This window comes from Dermatophagoides pteronyssinus, unplaced genomic scaffold, assembly GCF_027571235.1.
Source record: "Dermatophagoides pteronyssinus isolate colony J.1.1.1.1 unplaced genomic scaffold, Derpt_VIB-CSIC_2022.12 sq0060, whole genome shotgun sequence".
NCBI lineage: Eukaryota > Metazoa > Arthropoda > Arachnida > Sarcoptiformes > Pyroglyphidae > Dermatophagoides > Dermatophagoides pteronyssinus.
The window spans coordinates 17,736-37,869 of NW_027461580.1; the positions used below are offsets into that span (position 1 = coordinate 17,736).

Sequence of the window (20,134 nt, forward strand, 5' to 3'; positions counted from 1 at the left end):
CATCACAATTGTTTGGATCGAAATAGCCGAAATTGTATCTCTTTCTGATGATGATGATGGTTATAAATGTCCTGCGTAAAATTTTTATCAAAAAAGAAATCGATTCTGTCTGTCTGGGCGTTTAAGTTGTTGCTGTGTTTGTTTCTCTCTGTGATTAAACCATCGATTGATGTTACGTTTAGTCATTTTTGTTTGTTTGTTTGTTGTCATCATTTGCTTATTATAAATTTGAAATAAAATTTATTTCGAAAAAATAAATCGCCCACATCTGATTATCTAATGAATTTTTCTTTAATCTCTATATATATTTACTTTGTTCATAACAAATGAATTCAAAAACCGAATTTAAAAATGGTTCCCGTTATTTTGTCATTAAAAGCCATCAATGGCGTGGAAAGTAAGTTTTGATGATCATCAAATTTCAATGTCATTATCATTATCGTTATTATTATTATTATTATTATCATTTAGCCTACGACGATTATTGGTCATCGAACCACCGAATGTTGCAACATATGATCTGGCTGAATATAAACTAACAAATAGTTATTATTGTAATGATATTCGAGAATTTCATCCAATTATCAGTGATGAAGAATCGATGACAGTTATGACCGGTGCTGATCAATTTTTTCTTATAAATTTTCCAAATAATAAAATGAAATTTAAATCAAAATATCGTTCAGATATATTGACCGATCTATTCAAAACATGTCCAAATATATTACCAAAATATTCGGAAAATGTTCGACGATATAATGTTTTAAAACATCGTTGGAATGGTGAAAATTATAAAGTTGTTCTTGAAATTGGAATATACGGTGTGAATAAAATTCATTCGAAAACTAATCAAATTCTTTCATCATATGATTATAAAGATATTTATCGTTTAATTCATGTACGTGATTCAACATTTGGACCAGCTATTATAATATCGACTACAGAAAATGAATATCTTCATTTATTCATTATGCAAGATGGTAATAATTCACAAGAAATGATTGATCGAATTCGTTTGATAGCAAGAAAAAATATTGGTGTTGTAATTCCATTATCAAATGAACCGATGACATTTGCACATTTTCAGGAAAATTGTTTCGGTATACCGAGATCAGCATTGGCTTTACCTATTCATTCATTTATTGTGAATAAAATTAAATCGAATCAAATGTTAATGAATATCAATGGTTCCATTGAAGAATGTAAAAAAATAATGTTAGCATTCACCGATAATTGCCTAATTGAACGAGATTCAACAACAAATACATTGATTAATGTTAGACGTTTGATTGATGTTTATTCTATCGTACGACCAATAAATCATTCACAAAAATTTGCCATACTTTATCTAAATGGTGATTGTCGATTTTATACATCAACTGAACGTGATTCATTATTAGCATCATTAATGGATAGTGTACGATCATCGGGTAATGCTAATGTATCAATAAAATTAGATTATAATCATCATAAAGTGATCTCACAACCAGAAATTGAAGTTGCACGTTTTATTAATTCACGTAATAAAGATCTAATACAAGCGCTGGAATTTTTTATTGAAACAAGTTTTTTTGCTATTAATGGTAATGTTTTTGAAAATGAATCCACTAAACGTAATCAAAAAGAACAGGAAAAATTTATACATGGTGCTATTAGTGAATTATTATTTGAAGATCATTGTGATCAAGAATTGATTGAATTCAATACAAAATTATTGGTATTGAAAAATTTATTTACAACACGTGCCGGTTTTGCATATTTTATTGGTCCGGATAAAAAATATAAATCAATAGAAATTGAACAATTATTTCGAAAAGTAAAGAAAGCTTTTGATAAAGAAAATGATGTCATTATTTTTACTGTTATCGATATGTTATCCACTTTGATGCAACCGGTTCATGATGAAAATGATCTGTTTTATGAACAGAAAAACAAAGGATTTTTGTTAAGTTCGAAAAATTTTCTACCACTTATACTGGATTTAATGCGTTATCATATCAATAAAGGAACCGGTGCATTAATCATATCAGCTATATTGGATTTTCTTACCTATGCACTTTGTGCTCCATATAGTGAAACAACTGATGGTGGCCATTTTGATCAATTATTAAATCTAGTATCACAATATGGTCGTTGTCTGTTTCGTCTTTTTGATCATCAATCATTATCGATTGTAAAGGCAACCTGTTTATTGATGAAAGCTATGATTGAAGAAGGTAATCCAAAAATTGCTAATGAAATGCAAAAATTAGCATTAGCTGAAGGTACATTTTTATTTCATCTACATGCATCACTTTATCCAATTGTTACGCGTGAGAAATTTTTACCAATTCAAATTCTATCAAGAAAATTAATTTCTTTATGGACTGTTGATAATGATATTGGTTGGTCTATATTGCAGAATATTTTTCCTTTGGGATTGTTGAATTATTTTGAATCAAAAGAACAACCACCAGCCGATACAATGGCTGCACTTAATTCTCGAGATAATTTAAAAATTGCTCAAGATATTTCACAGAAACCGATATCAAATTTACAGAAAATTCGTGATCAATATGCTGTTGTTCGTAATGTTGAAAGACATCTTGAAAATGCATTCAATCATTGGCGCAAACGAATCGGAATTGTATCGACTGTTGTTGGTAGTACTGGTGATTCTATTCATCCTATCGTATTACGACGACGTCGTGAATATTTAAAATCACCACTAAATTGGAATATGTTTTTCTATCAATTTACACAGAATCATTCGAAACCAGATTTAATTTGGAATTATAAAACACGTGAAGAACTTCGAGAATCATTGGAAAAGGAAATTACTTTTCTCAAAAATGAACGTGAATTACATTCTGTTCAATTATTATCATGGAATTTTGATGAATTTGAGGTTCATTATGTTTCTTTAGATGAAGAACTTAAAATTGGCAACTATTATCTTCGATTATTGTTAAGTCAAGGATTATCATCATCGACAACCGATATTGATGAATCATTATATATTAAATCGCCTATTGAATTTTTCAATGCACTTTATCATCGATTTTTATCCAATTCAAATGTTCAAATGAAAGCCGATTGTCTTCAGGCTATGTCAATTATCTATGAAAAATATGATGAAGAAATCGGTTCCTTTAGTGATGTTACTTTTCTTCTAAACATTCTACATGATTGTCGAAATCGAACATTACGTGATCGAATTGTACAGTTTATTGGAAAAATTATCAAACAACAGACAAACATTCGTACATTACTTCGTTCTGATGGTCTATTAATATTGATTGATTTGGCTACGCTTTCACATTTACATGTAAATCGTGCTGTTATACCAACACAAACAAATGTTATTGAAGCATCACCCGAAATGTCACGTGATTCAATGGAAAAAGAATGGCATGTATCAAAAGATGAGGCAATTAGTTTTGCCGATTTAAAAGATCTTTGGAAAGATGATAAAATATCGGGTGATACAAAATGCTGGGCACAAGGTTATAATTCATGGCGTAAAATTTCAGAAATTGCTCAACTTAAATGGACATTAATGGCCGAAGGATTATCAATATTTCAGGAAAATAATATGACCATCTATATTTTGGATACATTGATACGAATTTGTGAACGTTATCCTAGCCGTACTGTACCGGATAATGCAATCATACGACCTATTCCAAAAGTGAAACAAATTCTATCCGATGAAAGTTGTCTACCACATATTGTTCATCTTTTGCTTACATTCGATCCGGTAATTGTTGAACGAATTGCAACTTTAATTTATCTAATCATCGAAGATAATCCACGAATTTCGCTTCTTTATCAAACCGGATTGTTTTATTTTATTTTAATGTATACTGGATCGAATATATTACCAATCAGTCGTGTTCTTCATCTAACACATATGAAACAATCGTTTAAAAGTGATGATCAAAATCAAACCGTACTACAACGTAGTATATTAAGTCAAATGATACCGGAAGCAATGGTTTGTTATCTAGAAAATTATGGACCTGAAGAATTTTCCAAAGTTTTCCTTGGTGAATTCGATACACCTGAAGTGATTTGGAATTATGAAATGCGTCGTTTTATGATTGAAAAAATATCTGCACATATTGTTGATTTTAGTCCAAGATTATATTCAAATGTACGTGCCATTTATCAATATTGTCCAATTCCACCTATTCGTTATCAACAATTGGAAAATGAATTATTTTGTAATATTTATTATTTGAAAAATTTATGCGATACAAAACGATTTAATGATTGGAAAATCAAAGATCCTGTTACATTTTTGCGTGATATATTGGAAATGTGGAAATTAGAGATATCGAAAAAACCAAATTCAATGCAAATAGAAGATGCATTTGAAATATTGGGCATAAAAGATTATAATGGACCATTGAATGGTCATGAATTTGAAAGTATGATACGTAAACGTTATTATACACAAGCACAACGTTATCATCCGGATAAAAATGCTGATGGTCGTGAAATGTTTGAAAAAGTTAATGAAGCATATTATTTTTTATTCAATGCTAAACATAAATCTAATGGTCCTGATATACAGAATATTATATTGATATTGAAAACACAAAGTATATTGTTTTCACGTTATAATGTTGAATTATATCAATATAAATATGCTGGTTATCCAATGTTATTGAAAACATTAGAATTAGAATTGAATGATCAATATCTATTTTCAAAAACTGATTCACTTTTAGCACATGCATGTAAAACTGTTTATTATACAGTAAAATGTTCGGCATTGAATGCCGAAGAATTGCGAAGAGAAAATGGTTTACAAATGCTTTATGATATATTGAATCGTTGTGTATCGGTATTATCATCATCATCAAAATCAAAAGATTTATGTACTAAAGTTTGTAAATATATTATATCAACATTTGGTGTATCGGCCGAATTTCCAGCATGTCGTTCATTTTTCTATGAAATGACTTCATTGGCTAAGAATATATTCTATATTCTTAATTATAAACATTTAACAAAATTATCAATGGCTGCAATCGATTGTGTTATTTATTTTTCAAATGATCCATATTTACAAATGTTATTATTTAAATCTGGTTGTCTATTCAGTTTGATACAATTCATATTCAAATATGATTATACATTGGAAGAAAATGCTGAATCTATTGGGGCAAATGAAAAAGTTAGCAAACAATTTGTTGCCAATTCATTGGCTAAAAAAAGTCTTTCAGCTTGTGTTGCATTGTTTGAAAATCGTTTTGATCGTGCACAAGGTTTAGAAGATAAATCATTATTAGATGATTATTCACTTATACGTCAAGCAATCTATTCACTTCTTACACCTTATATTGCTAATCAATTAAATATGGAAGCTGTACCGGAATTATTAAAATTAATCAATTCAAATATTGAAAATCCATATTTTATCTGGAATAATGCATCACGTGCTGAACTATTGAATTATTTACAAACACAGGAAAAAGAATTATTACGTAGCGGTGTTTGTATGGATGAATCATTTGGTACAAAATTTGTTTATAGTTGCCATAAAGAAGAGCTTATTATTAGCGATATATTTGTACGAATATATAATAAACAACCAAATTATCCATTGAATAATGTTAAACAATTTGTATTGGCTTTATTGGATAATATTGGTACGAATGCACAATATTTACATGCAGTAAATGCTATATCATTTCCAACTAAAGATGATTTTAAATTGGATGAACAACGTCGTAATACTATTGAACAATGTTTAACAGCATTGATTAATTTATTAAATTATAATGCCGGTATTGAACATTGTTTTGTTGGACATTTTCGTAATATTTTCAGTTTATTACGTTTAGAATCGGAACCAGAAATTCAATCATTAGTGTTACGATTATTGATGAAATTATCTACAAATAAGGATTGTATTCATGATATATCTAATTCAAATGTTTTGATTAATTTATTACTAATGTTACATATTACAACAAGAATTACTGAACAACAATCAAAATCATATTTGGATATTTTGGAAATATTATTATCATTCACTACAAACAGTGATTTGGTTAAAGAAGGTATTGGAAAAGGTATTCTTCTTTATGTTCTTCAACTATTCATTATGCCTAATTTCAATGCTGTACGTGAAAAAGCAGCACAATTGTTGATTAAAATAACTGGCGATGTTGTTAATGGCCAATATTCATCATGGGTATTGTCACATTTTTTACCAACATTATTTTTCAATGCTATGAAAGATGCACCACAGAATGCTATCAATCTTTATGATGAAAATAAAGAAAATCCAGAATTAATTTGGACAGAAGATGCAAGATTACGGCTAAATAAACATGTTAGAGATCTTATTGAAGACCTTTATACATTACAGATATCTAATCCATCACATTTATGGAAATTTAATGCCAATTGTGAATTCAAATATTCATTGGATGATGATGAATTTAAAATATCTGGTGTTTATCTTCGACTATATAATAAAAGTCCCGGTTGGATTCTTAGTCGACCAAAAGAATTTCTATTGGATTTGTTGGAATATGCCAAAAATGTTTGTGATAAATCCTCCGATATTGATGTAAGTGGTTTGATTTTTTTGTTTCACTAATTTTTTCATGGTGATTTTTTTGATAACAAAAAATTTTATTTCAGGAAGGAAAACTTGAAATGGTCAATAATGCATTGCACATTCTGTTGACAACACAATCGGATCTTCTCATTCTTATACCTCCTACTGGTTATATTCAAATATTTATCAATAAATTGGACAATAATAATTTGAATATATCAAAAACGTGCCTATCGTTAATACATAAATTTTCATTGAATTCGGCCTGTCTAAACGATATGATTGTAACCGGTAAATTAGCTAAAAATTTTAATTCAATCATCGAAACACATCCAACTTTGATCGAATTATTATGTGATTCAATGGTGAAAATATTCGAAGCTAAAAATGAAGAATTTATACATCAATCAATCAATACTGGTTTGATTAATAATCTATTAAAAGTACTCGATTCGAATGCTAGTCAATCAACAAAAGCAAAAGTTGTACAAATGTTTCAAACAGCACTTGATTCGGAATATAATTCACAGATAAGTGAAGTTTTGAATAATTCGAATATTTGGAAAGAATTTAAAGATCAAAAACATGATCTTTTTATTGCCAGTAATAATGCTACTCATCTTTTAACAAGTAAGTATTAATTATTATTTTTTTTAAATTTTTTTACAAACATTATTTCGTTAACAGATTCCACTGTCAATATTGCCGGTTATCTGAAACAAAGTTCAACAAAAACTTTACCATTGGTACCACCACCGATTGAAGAATAAGATTAGCCGAATAAGATTTTAATAATTGATTTAATTTTGTGATTTTGGTTCCAATTGAAAAAAAAAGATTTTTATCCGAATCAATAATGGTCATCATTGGTCTTTACTTTTTTTCCGCTATATACACATGCCGGTTATATCTGTTCTCTATAATATTTTTTTAAAAATACTTTTATAAATTTTAATTTGATAAACATTTTTATACTCATAATTGTTGAATTCGTAATCATAATTAAAAAACGATAACTATGAAATTGAAAATTTATTTTGTAAATTATTTTAAAAAGCGTTCTATGCCGCCATCTATAAACATTTGATAAAAGTATTTCATTCATAACAGTCAAAACATTTCCATTATATCTTTTGACCATGTGGTTGATGATATTTGATTTTTCATGATAAAAATATGTGTTCGGCAGCAATATTCAAATTAAAATCAACACTCATGGCCAATTCATCACTGATAAATATGGCCAAATCATTATTGTTAAATGATAAAGTGATTGCTTTACCAACAGATACTGTTTATGGATTGGCAGCAAGTATTGATAGTACAAAAGGAATTAATCGTTTGTATGAAATTAAATCACGCGATCACAATAATCCATTAGCCATTTGTTTGGCCGATGTTGATGATATTGCCGAGTATGCTAAGATAACTATTCCAAAAAGTTTACTATATCAATTATTACCCGGTGCTATTACTGTGATTTTTGAAAGAACATCCAAATTGAATCATTCATTAAATCCAGGAACCAAACTAGTTGCCATTCGAATACCTAATAATGAATTTGTACGTGAATTATGTCGACAATCTGTTCCAATTGCATTGACAAGTGCTAATATAAGTTCGGAACCAAGTTGTTTAAATATTCAAGCATTCGAACACTTATGGCCAATGATTGATGGAATATTCGATGGTGGACAACTTGGACAACAAGATCCAAAAGGATTAGGTTCGACTATAGTCGATTTTTCCACTGAAGGATATTATCGTATTAAACGTGATGGCTGTGTTTATAAATCAACCGTACAACTAATTGAAAGTTATCATCTTAAACGATTAACATCATGATTTTATTTTACAATTGTTTTTTTTTTCAAAATTTTGTACATTATTTTCATATGATGATTAAATATATTTTTTTAAATTTAAATATGTGTAATTGTTTGATTTGATTCGGATGAGGAAATATTTTCTCGATGTTCAATACCATCATAGGCAATGGAAAAAATACTACGTCGCTGCATTGTTTGTGGACAAATCGGTAATATATCTGTGCCAATCGCTTGATTAGATGTTTGTTGATTGAATTGCTTGAATTTTGAATTTGCTGCTTCGTTTTGATTGATAGCAAAATTGATTTTTGTTTGATTTTTATCATTTTTTTGTTGCTGTTCTTTAATCATTCCCAATGGCATAATGGAATTTTTTTTCCTTGGAAATATACGATGATGTTCGACTTGAGTTGTACCATTTTCCAGATTTAAAATGTCCACTTGTCGTGAATGTTCTTGTTGTGGCTGTTGCTGTTGATTATGTTTAGGTCTTATGATTTTCTTACTGATACAATATGACATTGTCCGTGGTGTACTGGAATATTTTTTCTCCTCTTTAATCTCATATTCAACATCACCATCTTCGTTTTCAAGTTTTCGTTCCAATGCTCGAAACCAATCATTATCATGATGTCCATAACTGACAATTGATTCTTGTTTTGCCATTTGTTTTGATTGTTGTTGTTCATGATTAGAAATGGTCATCGCTTTACTTTCGCTATGTTGTTTTCGATGCTGACTAATATAATGACGTTGACTTGGATGGCTTTCAGTCGATCGTCGTTTTCGTTTATGAAATTTATCGCTACTCTTATGATCTTGTAGAAACCAGACATTTTTCCAACCGAATAATGTTTGAGAATCCCTTCAAAATAAAATTATTGACTATGGCTAACAACACAATTTAAAAATTGTTTACCTTCTTTTCCAACAACAACAACAACAAAGGATACAAAGAAAAATGAGAAACAAAATGATCAAGACCAATAGAAAATACATTAGGAAGTTGAAAAATCCTGCAGTGGATGAAGTTCGTACAACTAATGGATCGTTTTCATGTTCTTGTTCATTGATTCCATCGTTGTAATCATTCACATCTTGATGGATATTTTGATTTCTTGAAATTTTCGATGCTGATGAAGAAGAAACATCCACTTCTTGATGATGATGATGAGATCTACCGATAAATGTTTGCTGTTGATTAATGTTTTTACTTGTCACTACTGGAACAGTATCTGGAATATTTGTGGCATGAATAGTTGATGGTAATGTTGATCGTGAAATTGTCGAAGGCTGTGTTTGAGGTGGAATGTAGAATAAGTTTTGATACGCTGCGGCTAGATTATCAAGATCAACTATATTGAAAAGAAATAAGGATTATTAAATCAAAAACACTACATATATGTGGAACTTACTAATATTTTCATTTTGATAACGGACCATTGTTACAATTTTTATTGGTTCATTCGGTGTTTCAGGTGAACGTAATTCTTTAACGGTTACGTTTCCACCTGTTATTAAGCTCAAAGATCTTTATAGAAAGAGATTAATTTCAGATGATTAAAAATTCAATTGAAAATAGACATACTTTTCTAACGAACTGTTTCCATTACGAATATCAAGTATTTTATTCGTTGAAAACAATGTCGAAAGATATGTTGGCGTATTCTGCATACAAGGTATAAAAAGGAAACAAAATTTTAACAGAATGATAATCACAAATAGATATTAAATCATACTAGAACATAAATGAAAACTTTGACTAATGATGACAATTGTGGAATGCCCAGATCATATGCACGAACAGTCAAATTTATCAAGTTTGGAATGGCATTCAATGTGGATGATGATCGTTGATTAATATCCGATCTGGTAAGTTTTATACGGCCATTTTGTCGATCAATTTCGAACATATTTTCAAAATTTCCTTGTAAAATTTCATAGTTAACCATACTGTTGGTCGTATTGATTTGATCAATGTCGATTGCTATTGTCATCCAACCATAACAACAACAAAAAAAAATCAAAATCATTCACAGAAAACATCCAGAAATTCTTACCATCTAATTTTAATGGATGAATAAATTCATTTAGGTCATTCTTGATAATACCCAAATAATATGGTTGTAAAAATAATGGTGGATTATCTAGATTGAAGAAACCGATGAATATTATTTAGATCAAAATCAATTTTTTTTTCTGTTTACCATTGACATCTAATATTTGTATATATAATTCGGTCATATTACGATTTCCTTGGCCATTATTATCACGTGCTTCAATTGTTAAGAAAATTTCTTCCGTACTTTCACGATCAATATTATTGTTGTCAATCAAAATGATTGTTCCAATCACTGGATCAATGTTAAAACTTGCATATTTAAAACAATTATTAGTGGAATTAGAATTAAAAGAAATCATTTGGTGAAATTTCATTTACTTTTGAGCAAAAGGACCACGTATATCGGTAAAACGAATGCGACCAAAATCACCAGTATCTTTATCAGTGGCCGATAAAGTAGTCACAGTGGTTCCTTTGGCAGCATTTTCCAACATTGAACTATAATATCGACTTTGAGTGAATTCAGGATAATTATCTGGAAATTAAAGTGAAAAAACAAAATCATCACTTGGATAGCACCAAAAAACGAATACCATTAATATCGTGTATAAAAATTGTGCATGTTACATTCGATGAAAGTGGCTGTTCTTCGGATGTATCTTGTACGCTAAGATGAATACTTAGATTATGATATTTTTCATAATCCAATGAATTTGAATCATTAACCAACAATGTAAACGTAAGATTTCTATAACCAATCATTGGCGATATGATAAATGTATTGGTTGGATCATATGCTTTTAGCTTAAATGTTCCATTTAAACCATAATCTGGATCCGATACCCTTGGATTCTGGCCATTCGACCATCGAACCGAAGTTAAATAAGGGCTATGTTCATCAATGTTGGCTGTAAATTCTGGCTGTGAAAAGTATGGTTTTCGATTATTCAGATTGAATATGATTATCAAATGTGATTGAGTTGTGGTGGATGATGAATTATTGTTATTGTCAGCTAAATTTTTTGGCAATAAATCTCGTTTTACAATTTCATGCGCTTCAATCCTTAACGTTATCGGTGTTCGAACATCGTATAATTCATTTAATTCATCAAAAGAAAATGGCGTCGATATAGATCCATTGGAATTGATTCGAAAAAATCGGTCATTTGGCTCTTTATCAAAGACAACATAAAAAAATTATTCATGAAACAGAAAACATATCAACATTTACTTTTAATCTGATAGATTAAATCTCTTTTATTGGTGATATCACCATCTTGTGCTTGAACAGTGTATAAAGTTTGATTCTGGAATGGAAAAAATGGTTTTTTTTTCATTATATTGAAAAAACATTTAGTCAATTTTACCGGACGATATGAAACATTAATATGTGTTGTTTGTGGCAAATTTTCAAATTTTGGTGGCGTATCCTGTACATCTTTAACCACAATAGTTAGATATGTTTGATGTACATTTCGAGTGTCAATATCTTGGCGGGTTTTACCATTCTTTGAAAAAAATCCGATAAAAAAAGGGTTAATAATGCCATCTATGATCACTTTAATTATTCTTACTATAGCCAATATGGTTAAAATATAAAGATTTTGTTGTTCATAATCCAATGATTTTAATAGAATAATTTCAGCTATTGTTATACCACGAGGACCAAATATATAACGAAAATGAAAAATATTACCATCCTCCTTTTCGGTGACCAAATCAAATTATTCTTTAACAAGTTTACTTTCAAACACTTTAAAACAAACTTACTAATAATTCAAATGATACAGGAAGTTCACTTGATTCTTGTTCATAGGCTTTAATTATGGCAATCGAATTGTTTAATGATACATTCTGGAATTCAAGTAGGAAATAAAATTAATGATGATGATATACGCTGACAACAAGAATGAAAAAAAACTCACCTCAAACACATAGACTGGATCATTATCGATGACAAATGGAAAATATTCTTTTGTACTGATTCCATCAATATCAGTTACAATTATACGTGATTCAATATATGTTGTTTCATCACCACCATTCGCATAGATTGTTAGATTATATTCAGAATCTTTCTGTTTTTGTTTTGTTGTATGACAAACAAACAGGGAAAAAAATATCGATCATATATTGATCAATGAATCAAAATCGATAAAATTTCAATTATTTTTTAAGCTTTTGAACAAAAAACACACACACATAACAGTAACATACATTTAATGGACACAAAAGAATTACATTTGCTTCATTTTGATTGATTTTATCGAAACGTATAAGAGTTTTTCCATAATCTTCAAGTACGTCTTGCAAAGTTGCAAAACAAAACAAAAAAAGACGAATAAATCGAACGAAAAACAACTTTAACAACAACAAAAAAAACTTACCGAAAATAATATCATCATTATCAGCATCGCTAGCTTTGATTCTTAAGCATTTAAAGGATTATGTTTAAAAGAATATTTTCTTTCAAAACAAAACAAAATTAATTTACCTGTAAACAATTGTACCCGGTTCGGTTGTATATGGAATTTTTAATATACGCATTATATGCGAATAATGTATAATAGGTGGATATGAAATGATTGATGGTATGATTAAAATCATCATAATAAATAATATGGCCAAATAGATCAAAATAGTTGATGAATAATGTGAATCCATAATTGTTCGAAATTGTTGAAAAATAGCCGGATGGATATTTTATTCATCTTATATCGATCTTTGATCGATTTTGTTCTCTATTTTCGTTATATTTTTTATTTTTTTGTTCAATCATTATCATCAATAATTTATTCAACATTCAAACTTGGCCTTAATACCGCACATATAATAATCATCAGCAATTTGACACCAATTTCAAACAAACAAACAAATTCTGTGATGGTGTGTGGCCGTCAATAAAGTCTGAATTGGAATGAATTCTGGTTTTTTGGATTCCATGGAATATTGTTATTATTTTTTCTGGATCCGACTATTTAACAATTCAAAGAAATGAATGAATGAATGAATGATGATCAAACTGCGAACTAGATCTATCATACATAACAATTTTTTTTTCAATTTCTGTTCTCGTCCTAGAATATTTTTTTTGTCATATTCTGTGCAATATCCAATGGTTGAAAGCTGTTTAAAAGAATAAATGGCTGGTGGCTACTGTGGCAACCGATCAAGAAAAAGGTATTTTGTCTTCAAAAAAAATATGTATTACATACGGCTGTATGTTAAAGTTTTTTTTTGTGAAAGTGAAATTATTTAATGATTCATATATGTTCGAAACAGAATACCAAAAAAGAAAAAAAACGTCAAAATTATTATTATTATGATTGCCATTCATTATGGAAATTTGTGCCAACCAGAAAACAAAAAACCTGACTAATTATTAACCTGACCATTTGTTTTTTGGTCATCAGTGTTTTGACCCGAATTTTCTATTCTACCCGAATTAATAATTTTCTTTTATGATCTAGATTTTTTTTTCATTCATTCATTTGGTTTCATTTTTTCGGATGGTCCATAGTGTTTAATTTGAAAGAATCCAATCAAAAAAAGAAATCTAGGTCATTCCACTTGTGTGTGTGTGGTACGTGTTATTATTATTATTTCCAAATGAATTGGGTAAACGATTTTTTTTTCATAAGTTTTAATTCCGAAACCAAAACAAAACCAAAAAAACCCATTCGGTCGGGTCAATCATCTTTTTATTTTTTATTTATTTATATGTTACAGCAAGAAACAAAAAAATTTGAATCATAAAAATCATTGAACCAAAGAGAATAAGTGGAGAAAAAACAAAAAATGAAACTTTTTCCGATTTTGATTATTCGATTGGACGGAAATTGAATATCGGATATTATTGATCATCTTTATGTTGATCACGTTCGATTATTAAATGATCGGATGAGATAACGAGGGGAAAAAATAATGTAAACCAAATATTCATTCTTCGGACAGAAAAAAAATGAGTGATAGGAAAAGAAAAAAAAATCACCTACAAAAATTTGACAGGAAAATTTTTTTTTTTGAGCAATTTTAGGTATAAATGTGTTTCAAAAAAAAAACTTTTGGAGTAAAAGGGGAGATGTTTTTTTTTTTTAATGAGATATTTGGCTTTGTGTAAGCTCGAAACCGGGATTATAATAATTTTTTCAAACAAAAAAAAAAATCTGTTTCGTTTTTTTTTCATTCTCATTTTGGTTACTGAGCATCATATATGTGTGATATATAAATATTAATTTCAAAAAAAAAATTTGTAAGTAGATTGTCGTCAATCATCATCATTTCCATGATCGATCATCACAATAATAATGTATAATGATTATTCAGTTAACACTGATTATACATGGATTTTTTTTCTTCGTTGAAATGTATTTCGATTTTGATTATTATTATGTGAACGATGACGATGATTTAAATGAGGATTTATAGAATGATGATGTAAAGATGATATTGTTGATGATGGTGATAGTTGTTGTTGTGGTGATGGTGGTGGTGGTGGTGGTGATGGTTGATGAAAATATTTTTCTATCAATTGATTTTCTAATCGTTTAAATCCTTGTTGTATAATAAATTGTTCTTGTTCATTAGCATCAACCGATGAATATGTTAATGTAAATCCTTTATTATGTATTGAATCATCGGTACGAAATCTTATTAATAATGAATTACCTGATGAGATCATATCGTCTGGCATCTAATGATAATATAAATTTTTATTTTGAATATTTCTTCTTTTAACAAATTTTTTTTTTACAAACCTGATTACCACAAAAACGACCTAATGATGATGATGTATCATCTGCACCATCAAATATTTCAACAAAATCATATGAACAATTATTTTCATGTTCCAATTCGAATGTAACAAATTTTAGATAGATTTTTTTATCATTACCAGATGTAACTAGATGCCAATCACAATCTTCTTTTTTATCATAATTTGCATCACCAAATTTAAAATGTGAATAAAGATATTCAATTGATGATGTTGCCATTAATCGACCACCACATACTAAATAAATAAATAATTCGGTTAATCAAACGAATAGATTTATTTTAACTATCAATTTACATACCTGTATAGTATCGTGCTTTAAAACCTTTTCGTTGTACGGATGCATCCGTTTTAAATATCATCAATGCTTTATTTGTTGATGATACTAATGGATGTGGTTCTTTACTACCACAGAATCGACCTAATGTTTGTCCAGAAGATGAATCACCATCATAAATAGTAACAAAATCATATGCACATTCTTGTTGTGGTTCAAGATCAAAATCTTCGAATACAATTTTTATTCGATGTCCAAGTGTAGCAACAAAAAGCCATGTACAATCTTTTTTACTTGGATATTCTTCCGGATATTGTGGACTAACAATTTCAGCATTCGAACTAGTTATCTGATATGAACAGCTACCTTCTTTACAATCATGTTTATTTTCATGTAATACATAGCCACTATTACATTCACAAACATAGGATCCGATTTTATTTCGGCAAATATGTTGACAACCACCATTGTTGATCACACATTCATCCAGATCTATTTTTGAAAATAATTTTTTTTATTAATTAAATTCAAAAAATCAAACTATAGTTACCAGTGAAAAAATGTAGATGAAAACCACCACGCTGTACAGAATTATCCGATGTAAATTCTACACGAAGATTATGTCCTTGTGATGTAATGATCGGTGGCAGACGTGATCCACAGAATAGACCATGTGGACTATAATGATCATTTATTTTGCTTTTGATATCCAATTTATCATATTCACAATCTTGCTAATCAAAAAAAAGAAAGAATTTTGAAAAAATTATTTTCAATAAAAACGATAATAAACTAATAATAATCACCAACATTGTTGCCTTCCAAATCGAAAAATGTAAAATTTAATAATATACGAAATCCTTCCGGTGCAACTATTTCCCATATACAATTTTTATTAGGTGGATATAGATCTGGAAATGATGGTGATGAAATTGTACCATTTAATGATTCAATAATACCACCACATGCATCTTCACATTTTTTCCCATCCGAATGTAATTCATAACCAATACGACATTCACAACGATAACCACCAAATGTATTAATACATTCATGTTCACAACCATGATCAGAATCAAGACATTCATTCATTTCTTTAATAAATGTAGCAGAAAATCCAGCTTTGCTTACGGATGAATCCGAAACAAATTTTACATATAATTTATTTTTTGATGAACGAATATCTGCAGGTATTTTATGGCCACAAAATCTACCCAATAATGGACTAGTATCAGTATAACCATCTTTAATTTCAAGATAATCATAAACACAATTATCATGATTTTCAATTTCAAATGATTGAAATTTTAATGCAACTTGATAACCATCCGGTACAGTAATACGCCATATACATTCTTTATTTGGACGATATTCATCCGGATAATTTGGACTTTGTAAATAACCTTTTTCGACAATAATTTCACCACCACAAACAACTAATAAATCAATAAAGAAAATGAGAAAATTAATTAATTTTCAAACAAAAACAAACAAACCTTCATATGTAGCATTGAAACCACGATGATTATGTTGATTAGGTGTTACCATATATGAAATTAACATACGATGTCCTTCGGACATTATTGATGTTAATAGATTACCTTGGCCACAATATTTACCAATTAATGGTGATTTAAACCAATAACCATCACGTATTTCAATATAACCATTTTCACATTTATTTGTTTCATATATATCGATATCATGTATATTTAATATAATTTTTTCACCATGTGTTGCTGTTATACGCCATTCACAATATTCACCTTCAGGTGGTGGTGATGATTGTGGATAATTTGGTGATAAAATCTGACCGGATTCATCCTGTATTGTATGACCACATTCTTTTTTTTTGGTAAGAAATAAAATAAAAATTCCAATTAAATTTTCAATTCAGAAAAATCCCCTTACTTGGACAACGATATAATAATTTTGTTTGAGCAATATCTCCCTGACTTAGTCGTAAACGTTGACCAATTTCAGGTCTATTTGCTGGATCCATATCTGGTACTGCAGATAATTTTGGTAATATTGTATCCAGATTAATGCTTTTTGAAAATGTATTTCTTGAATAATGCATAATACTATCGAAATCATATTTGATACCCAATGAATTGACTTCATCTTCAGTTAGTTTGTTGAAATTATACTCCTGACCTTACCATCATGCGTTGTGTATTGTACGATGACCACCATATCGATGGATTTAAGTTTTATTTATTTTTTTGAAAGAAAACAAATAGAAAAAGAAAAACGAATTTGAAAACGTAAACAGAATTTTAGATTAATGTCCGAAATGGTCTATGATTTTTCATTTCGATTTATATTGTTTTTTATTTTTGGAAGGGCCAAAAATAAAAATAGAAAATATTATTTCAAATGAACATACCAGGCATTATATTTTCATTTACAATCTGAACATTTTCATCACGATCCGGACGTGTATGTTCATGCCAGAATCCAACCACATGACCAAGTTCATGTACAACGATACCAAATTTATCACAATTTTTTCCAATTGATATGGCCTGTGGTCCATTACCACGTTTTCCAACATATGAACAACAGCTAGTTTTCAGCATAAAAGAAAAATGTTTCAAATGAATCATTTTTTTTGTTTGTTTGTTTTGAAGATGGAAAAAAATTAATTTTAAAATTGAAAAATAAAACAATAAAAAATACGATGATGACATACCCACAAGGACGTTCAGTAAAGATAATATAATTAGGATGTTCAGCTGTACGTTCAACAAATTTAACGCACGTATAATTTTCCCAATGTTTCATTGCTTGTTTAAATAGTGCACGATGATCACCACTAAAATTTGATTCAATTTCATATGGTATAACACCATAATCCCAAAGACGTTCTAAACGTGCCGTTGCTGCACGTTTATTTCGTTGAATAAAATTATATTCGTTTGTTTGCCATAAAGATAAAGATGAAGATTGTAATGGTACATTACGTAATTGATATTTATAATCACCATTATCTTCCTGTTCGATATATTGTTGTTGTTGTTCGAATGGATTATCGATAGTATCGATTATCGTTATCGAATGTTTTGCTATTATTCTTGAACATAGAATATTCGTTGATAAACTTATGATTATTATTAAAATTTTCATTGATAACGATAAAATTATTTTGTTTCGATTGATCATTTTTGATCATTTAATCAATTTTGTTGTTGTTGTTGTTTTCTTTTTCTTGTTTTCAATGATCAATCCAATGTTATAAACAAAATTTCGATAAAGATGACATAATAATATGTTGACAAATCAAAAACATATGATGATGATGATGAATATTGAGTTCATTGGACTTTAAAAGACAAAACAATCAGACTAATCTACAAAATGGTACCCAAAAATCAATCAATGATCGTTTTGTTCGATGATGAATACGAAATGATCGAATGTTGAATCAATTGCTGTCGGTTCTATCAATCATCATCATCATCATCATCATCGACAAACAAATCGTAATTGAGACAATGATCTTGATAATGTTTACCAAAGAAAAACAACAATATTGTCAATAAGGAAAATTGATTTTTGTTTTTGTTTTTTATTTAGTCAAACAAATTGAAAATAATAATAATAATAAAATGCCGTCGGCCTATTGTTTGATTATAATCATCATCATTGTCGTCGTACAGTCGTCATGGCCAAAAGAATAAAAACATCATCATTGACAAAGTTTTGAGATCAGATTCAAATGTCAAACATTGAGAATATAAAATTGAACAATATTCATACCAATAATGATGATTCCAGTGAAAAATTCTGCAAAACAACAACTATAGAAGAAACAAAACAAAAACAGACGATTCTTTGATTGACAAAAACGATGATGATGATGCTTGATGGATTTTTCTTTTTCTTCAAATTCGTTGAACAAGAATCAAATAAAAGAAAATGATTAACTATACTGTGGATATAGTTAGCGATTTTTTATGATTTAGTTTGCATCAATCAACCATATCATCATCAAAAAAACGACGAATGAAAATCAATCGAGAAGAAGAAGAAAAGGCAAATTTCTCAAAACGACGTAAAGAATCTTAAATCTTAATGTCAATCATCATCATCATCATTACGACGACCATCGAATGTATTTTTTTTGTTCGTTGTTGTCAAACAGAACAGAACTTGAATTTAAGCCAAACACTTTTTTTTTGGAAATTCTTCTATACAAACAAACGACAACAACACATACATACATCAATCGAAGATAACATTCATGATAGCGATGCTATTTCAATTTATCCATTCATTCGTTTTGTTTTGTTTGAATAATAATGATCATAATCAAAATTAAACCATCATCATCATCATCAAATCAAATCAAATCATCGATTTTTATTTTATTTTAGAAAAAAATGGTCTGCAATCGAAATACACATACATTCATGACGGCAACAACAACAACAACAACGACGAATAAATTGATGTGACAATATTTTTGATTTCTTAATGATTTGATGATATATGATATATACAAACAAACAAATAACCAAATTGATGAAAAAAACAGAAGAAAAATCTATGTTGTATCTATGCATATGTGTGAAGTATAGCTTTTTTATTATTATTCTAGGGTTTTGAGCCAAAACATTTTGTTTTGTTG

The 20,134-nt window shown here is 28.9% G+C and overlaps 4 protein-coding genes across 6 annotated transcripts; 2 read left to right on the forward strand and 2 right to left on the reverse strand.

Moving 5' to 3' along the window:
- Nucleotides 1–111: 111 nt before the first annotated feature.
- Nucleotides 112–7,590, forward strand: Rme-8 (receptor mediated endocytosis 8). Its single transcript, XM_027347481.2, has 4 exons — nucleotides 112–397; nucleotides 472–6,568; nucleotides 6,643–7,189; nucleotides 7,247–7,590. Exons 1-4 carry the CDS (start codon nucleotides 327–329, stop codon nucleotides 7,327–7,329), a joined length of 6,798 nt encoding a protein of 2,265 aa, XP_027203282.2. The 5' UTR covers nucleotides 112–326; the 3' UTR covers nucleotides 7,330–7,590.
- A 94-nt stretch (nucleotides 7,591–7,684) lies between these two features.
- On the forward strand, nucleotides 7,685–8,486 carry Tcs1 (Threonyl-carbamoyl synthesis 1). Its single transcript, XM_027347488.2, has one exon. It carries the CDS (start codon nucleotides 7,736–7,738, stop codon nucleotides 8,402–8,404), a length of 669 nt encoding a protein of 222 aa, XP_027203289.1. The 5' UTR covers nucleotides 7,685–7,735; the 3' UTR covers nucleotides 8,405–8,486.
- Nucleotides 7,944–13,361, reverse strand: Cad86C (Cadherin 86C). The gene is made up of 17 exons (XM_027347487.2): nucleotides 12,945–13,361; nucleotides 12,838–12,878; nucleotides 12,668–12,756; nucleotides 12,376–12,528; nucleotides 12,221–12,304; nucleotides 12,025–12,153; nucleotides 11,818–11,958; nucleotides 11,682–11,757; nucleotides 11,044–11,622; nucleotides 10,829–10,985; nucleotides 10,596–10,759; nucleotides 10,449–10,535; nucleotides 10,128–10,375; nucleotides 9,977–10,056; nucleotides 9,804–9,919; nucleotides 9,308–9,743; nucleotides 7,944–9,253 (listed from the first exon to the last, which is right to left on the reverse strand). The coding sequence occupies exons 1-17, from the start codon at nucleotides 13,112–13,114 to the stop codon at nucleotides 8,482–8,484; spliced, it is 3,522 nt and encodes a 1,173-aa protein (XP_027203288.2). The 5' UTR covers nucleotides 13,115–13,361; the 3' UTR covers nucleotides 7,944–8,481.
- Nucleotides 13,362–14,134: 773 nt separating this feature from the next.
- LOC113797162 (tolloid-like protein 1) lies at nucleotides 14,135–20,029 on the reverse strand. Of its 3 annotated transcripts, none has more exons than XM_075824247.1 (9): nucleotides 18,197–20,029; nucleotides 17,891–18,069; nucleotides 17,413–17,658; nucleotides 16,998–17,345; nucleotides 16,308–16,937; nucleotides 16,052–16,231; nucleotides 15,526–15,993; nucleotides 15,208–15,461; nucleotides 14,135–15,143 (listed from the first exon to the last, which is right to left on the reverse strand). In XM_075824247.1, exons 1-9 carry the CDS (start codon nucleotides 18,664–18,666, stop codon nucleotides 14,787–14,789), a joined length of 3,132 nt encoding a protein of 1,043 aa, XP_075680362.1. In that variant the 5' UTR covers nucleotides 18,667–20,029; the 3' UTR covers nucleotides 14,135–14,786. The 3 variants fall into 3 exon arrangements, with proteins under 3 accessions (XP_075680362.1, XP_075680361.1, XP_075680363.1); XM_075824246.1 differs by having other exon boundaries at nucleotides 16,052–16,235; nucleotides 16,312–16,937; nucleotides 18,197–20,026; XM_075824248.1 differs by lacking the exon at nucleotides 18,197–20,029 and having other exon boundaries at nucleotides 16,052–16,235; nucleotides 16,312–16,937; nucleotides 17,413–17,653; nucleotides 17,891–18,032.
- Nucleotides 20,030–20,134: the final 105 nt, after the last annotated feature.

Coding starts and splice junctions, on each gene's coding strand:
- LOC113797162 (XM_075824247.1), bottom strand. CDS start 18,666: ATGATCAATCGAAACAAAATAATTTTATCGTTATCAATGAAAATTTTA. Junction 17,346..17,412: donor ATTATTATATCGTTGTCCAA/GTAAGGGGATTT, acceptor CCAAAAAAAAAG/AATGTGGTCATACAATACAG. Junction 16,232..16,307: donor TTTGGAAGGCAACAATGTTG/GTGATTATTATT, acceptor TTGATTAGCAAG/ATTGTGAATATGATAAATTG.
- Rme-8 (XM_027347481.2), top strand. CDS start 327: ATGAATTCAAAAACCGAATTTAAAAATGGTTCCCGTTATTTTGTCATT. Junction 398..471: donor AGCCATCAATGGCGTGGAAA/GTAAGTTTTGAT, acceptor ATTATCATTTAG/CCTACGACGATTATTGGTCA. Junction 6,569..6,642: donor ATAAATCCTCCGATATTGAT/GTAAGTGGTTTG, acceptor ATTTTATTTCAG/GAAGGAAAACTTGAAATGGT.
- Cad86C (XM_027347487.2), bottom strand. CDS start 13,114: ATGGATTCACATTATTCATCAACTATTTTGATCTATTTGGCCATATTA. Junction 11,758..11,817: donor TTAATGTTTCATATCGTCCG/GTAAAATTGACT, acceptor TTTCCATTCCAG/AATCAAACTTTATACACTGT. Junction 10,376..10,448: donor TCATCCATTAAAATTAGATG/GTAAGAATTTCT, acceptor GGATGACAATAG/CAATCGACATTGATCAAATC.
- Tcs1 (XM_027347488.2), top strand. CDS start 7,736: ATGTGTTCGGCAGCAATATTCAAATTAAAATCAACACTCATGGCCAAT.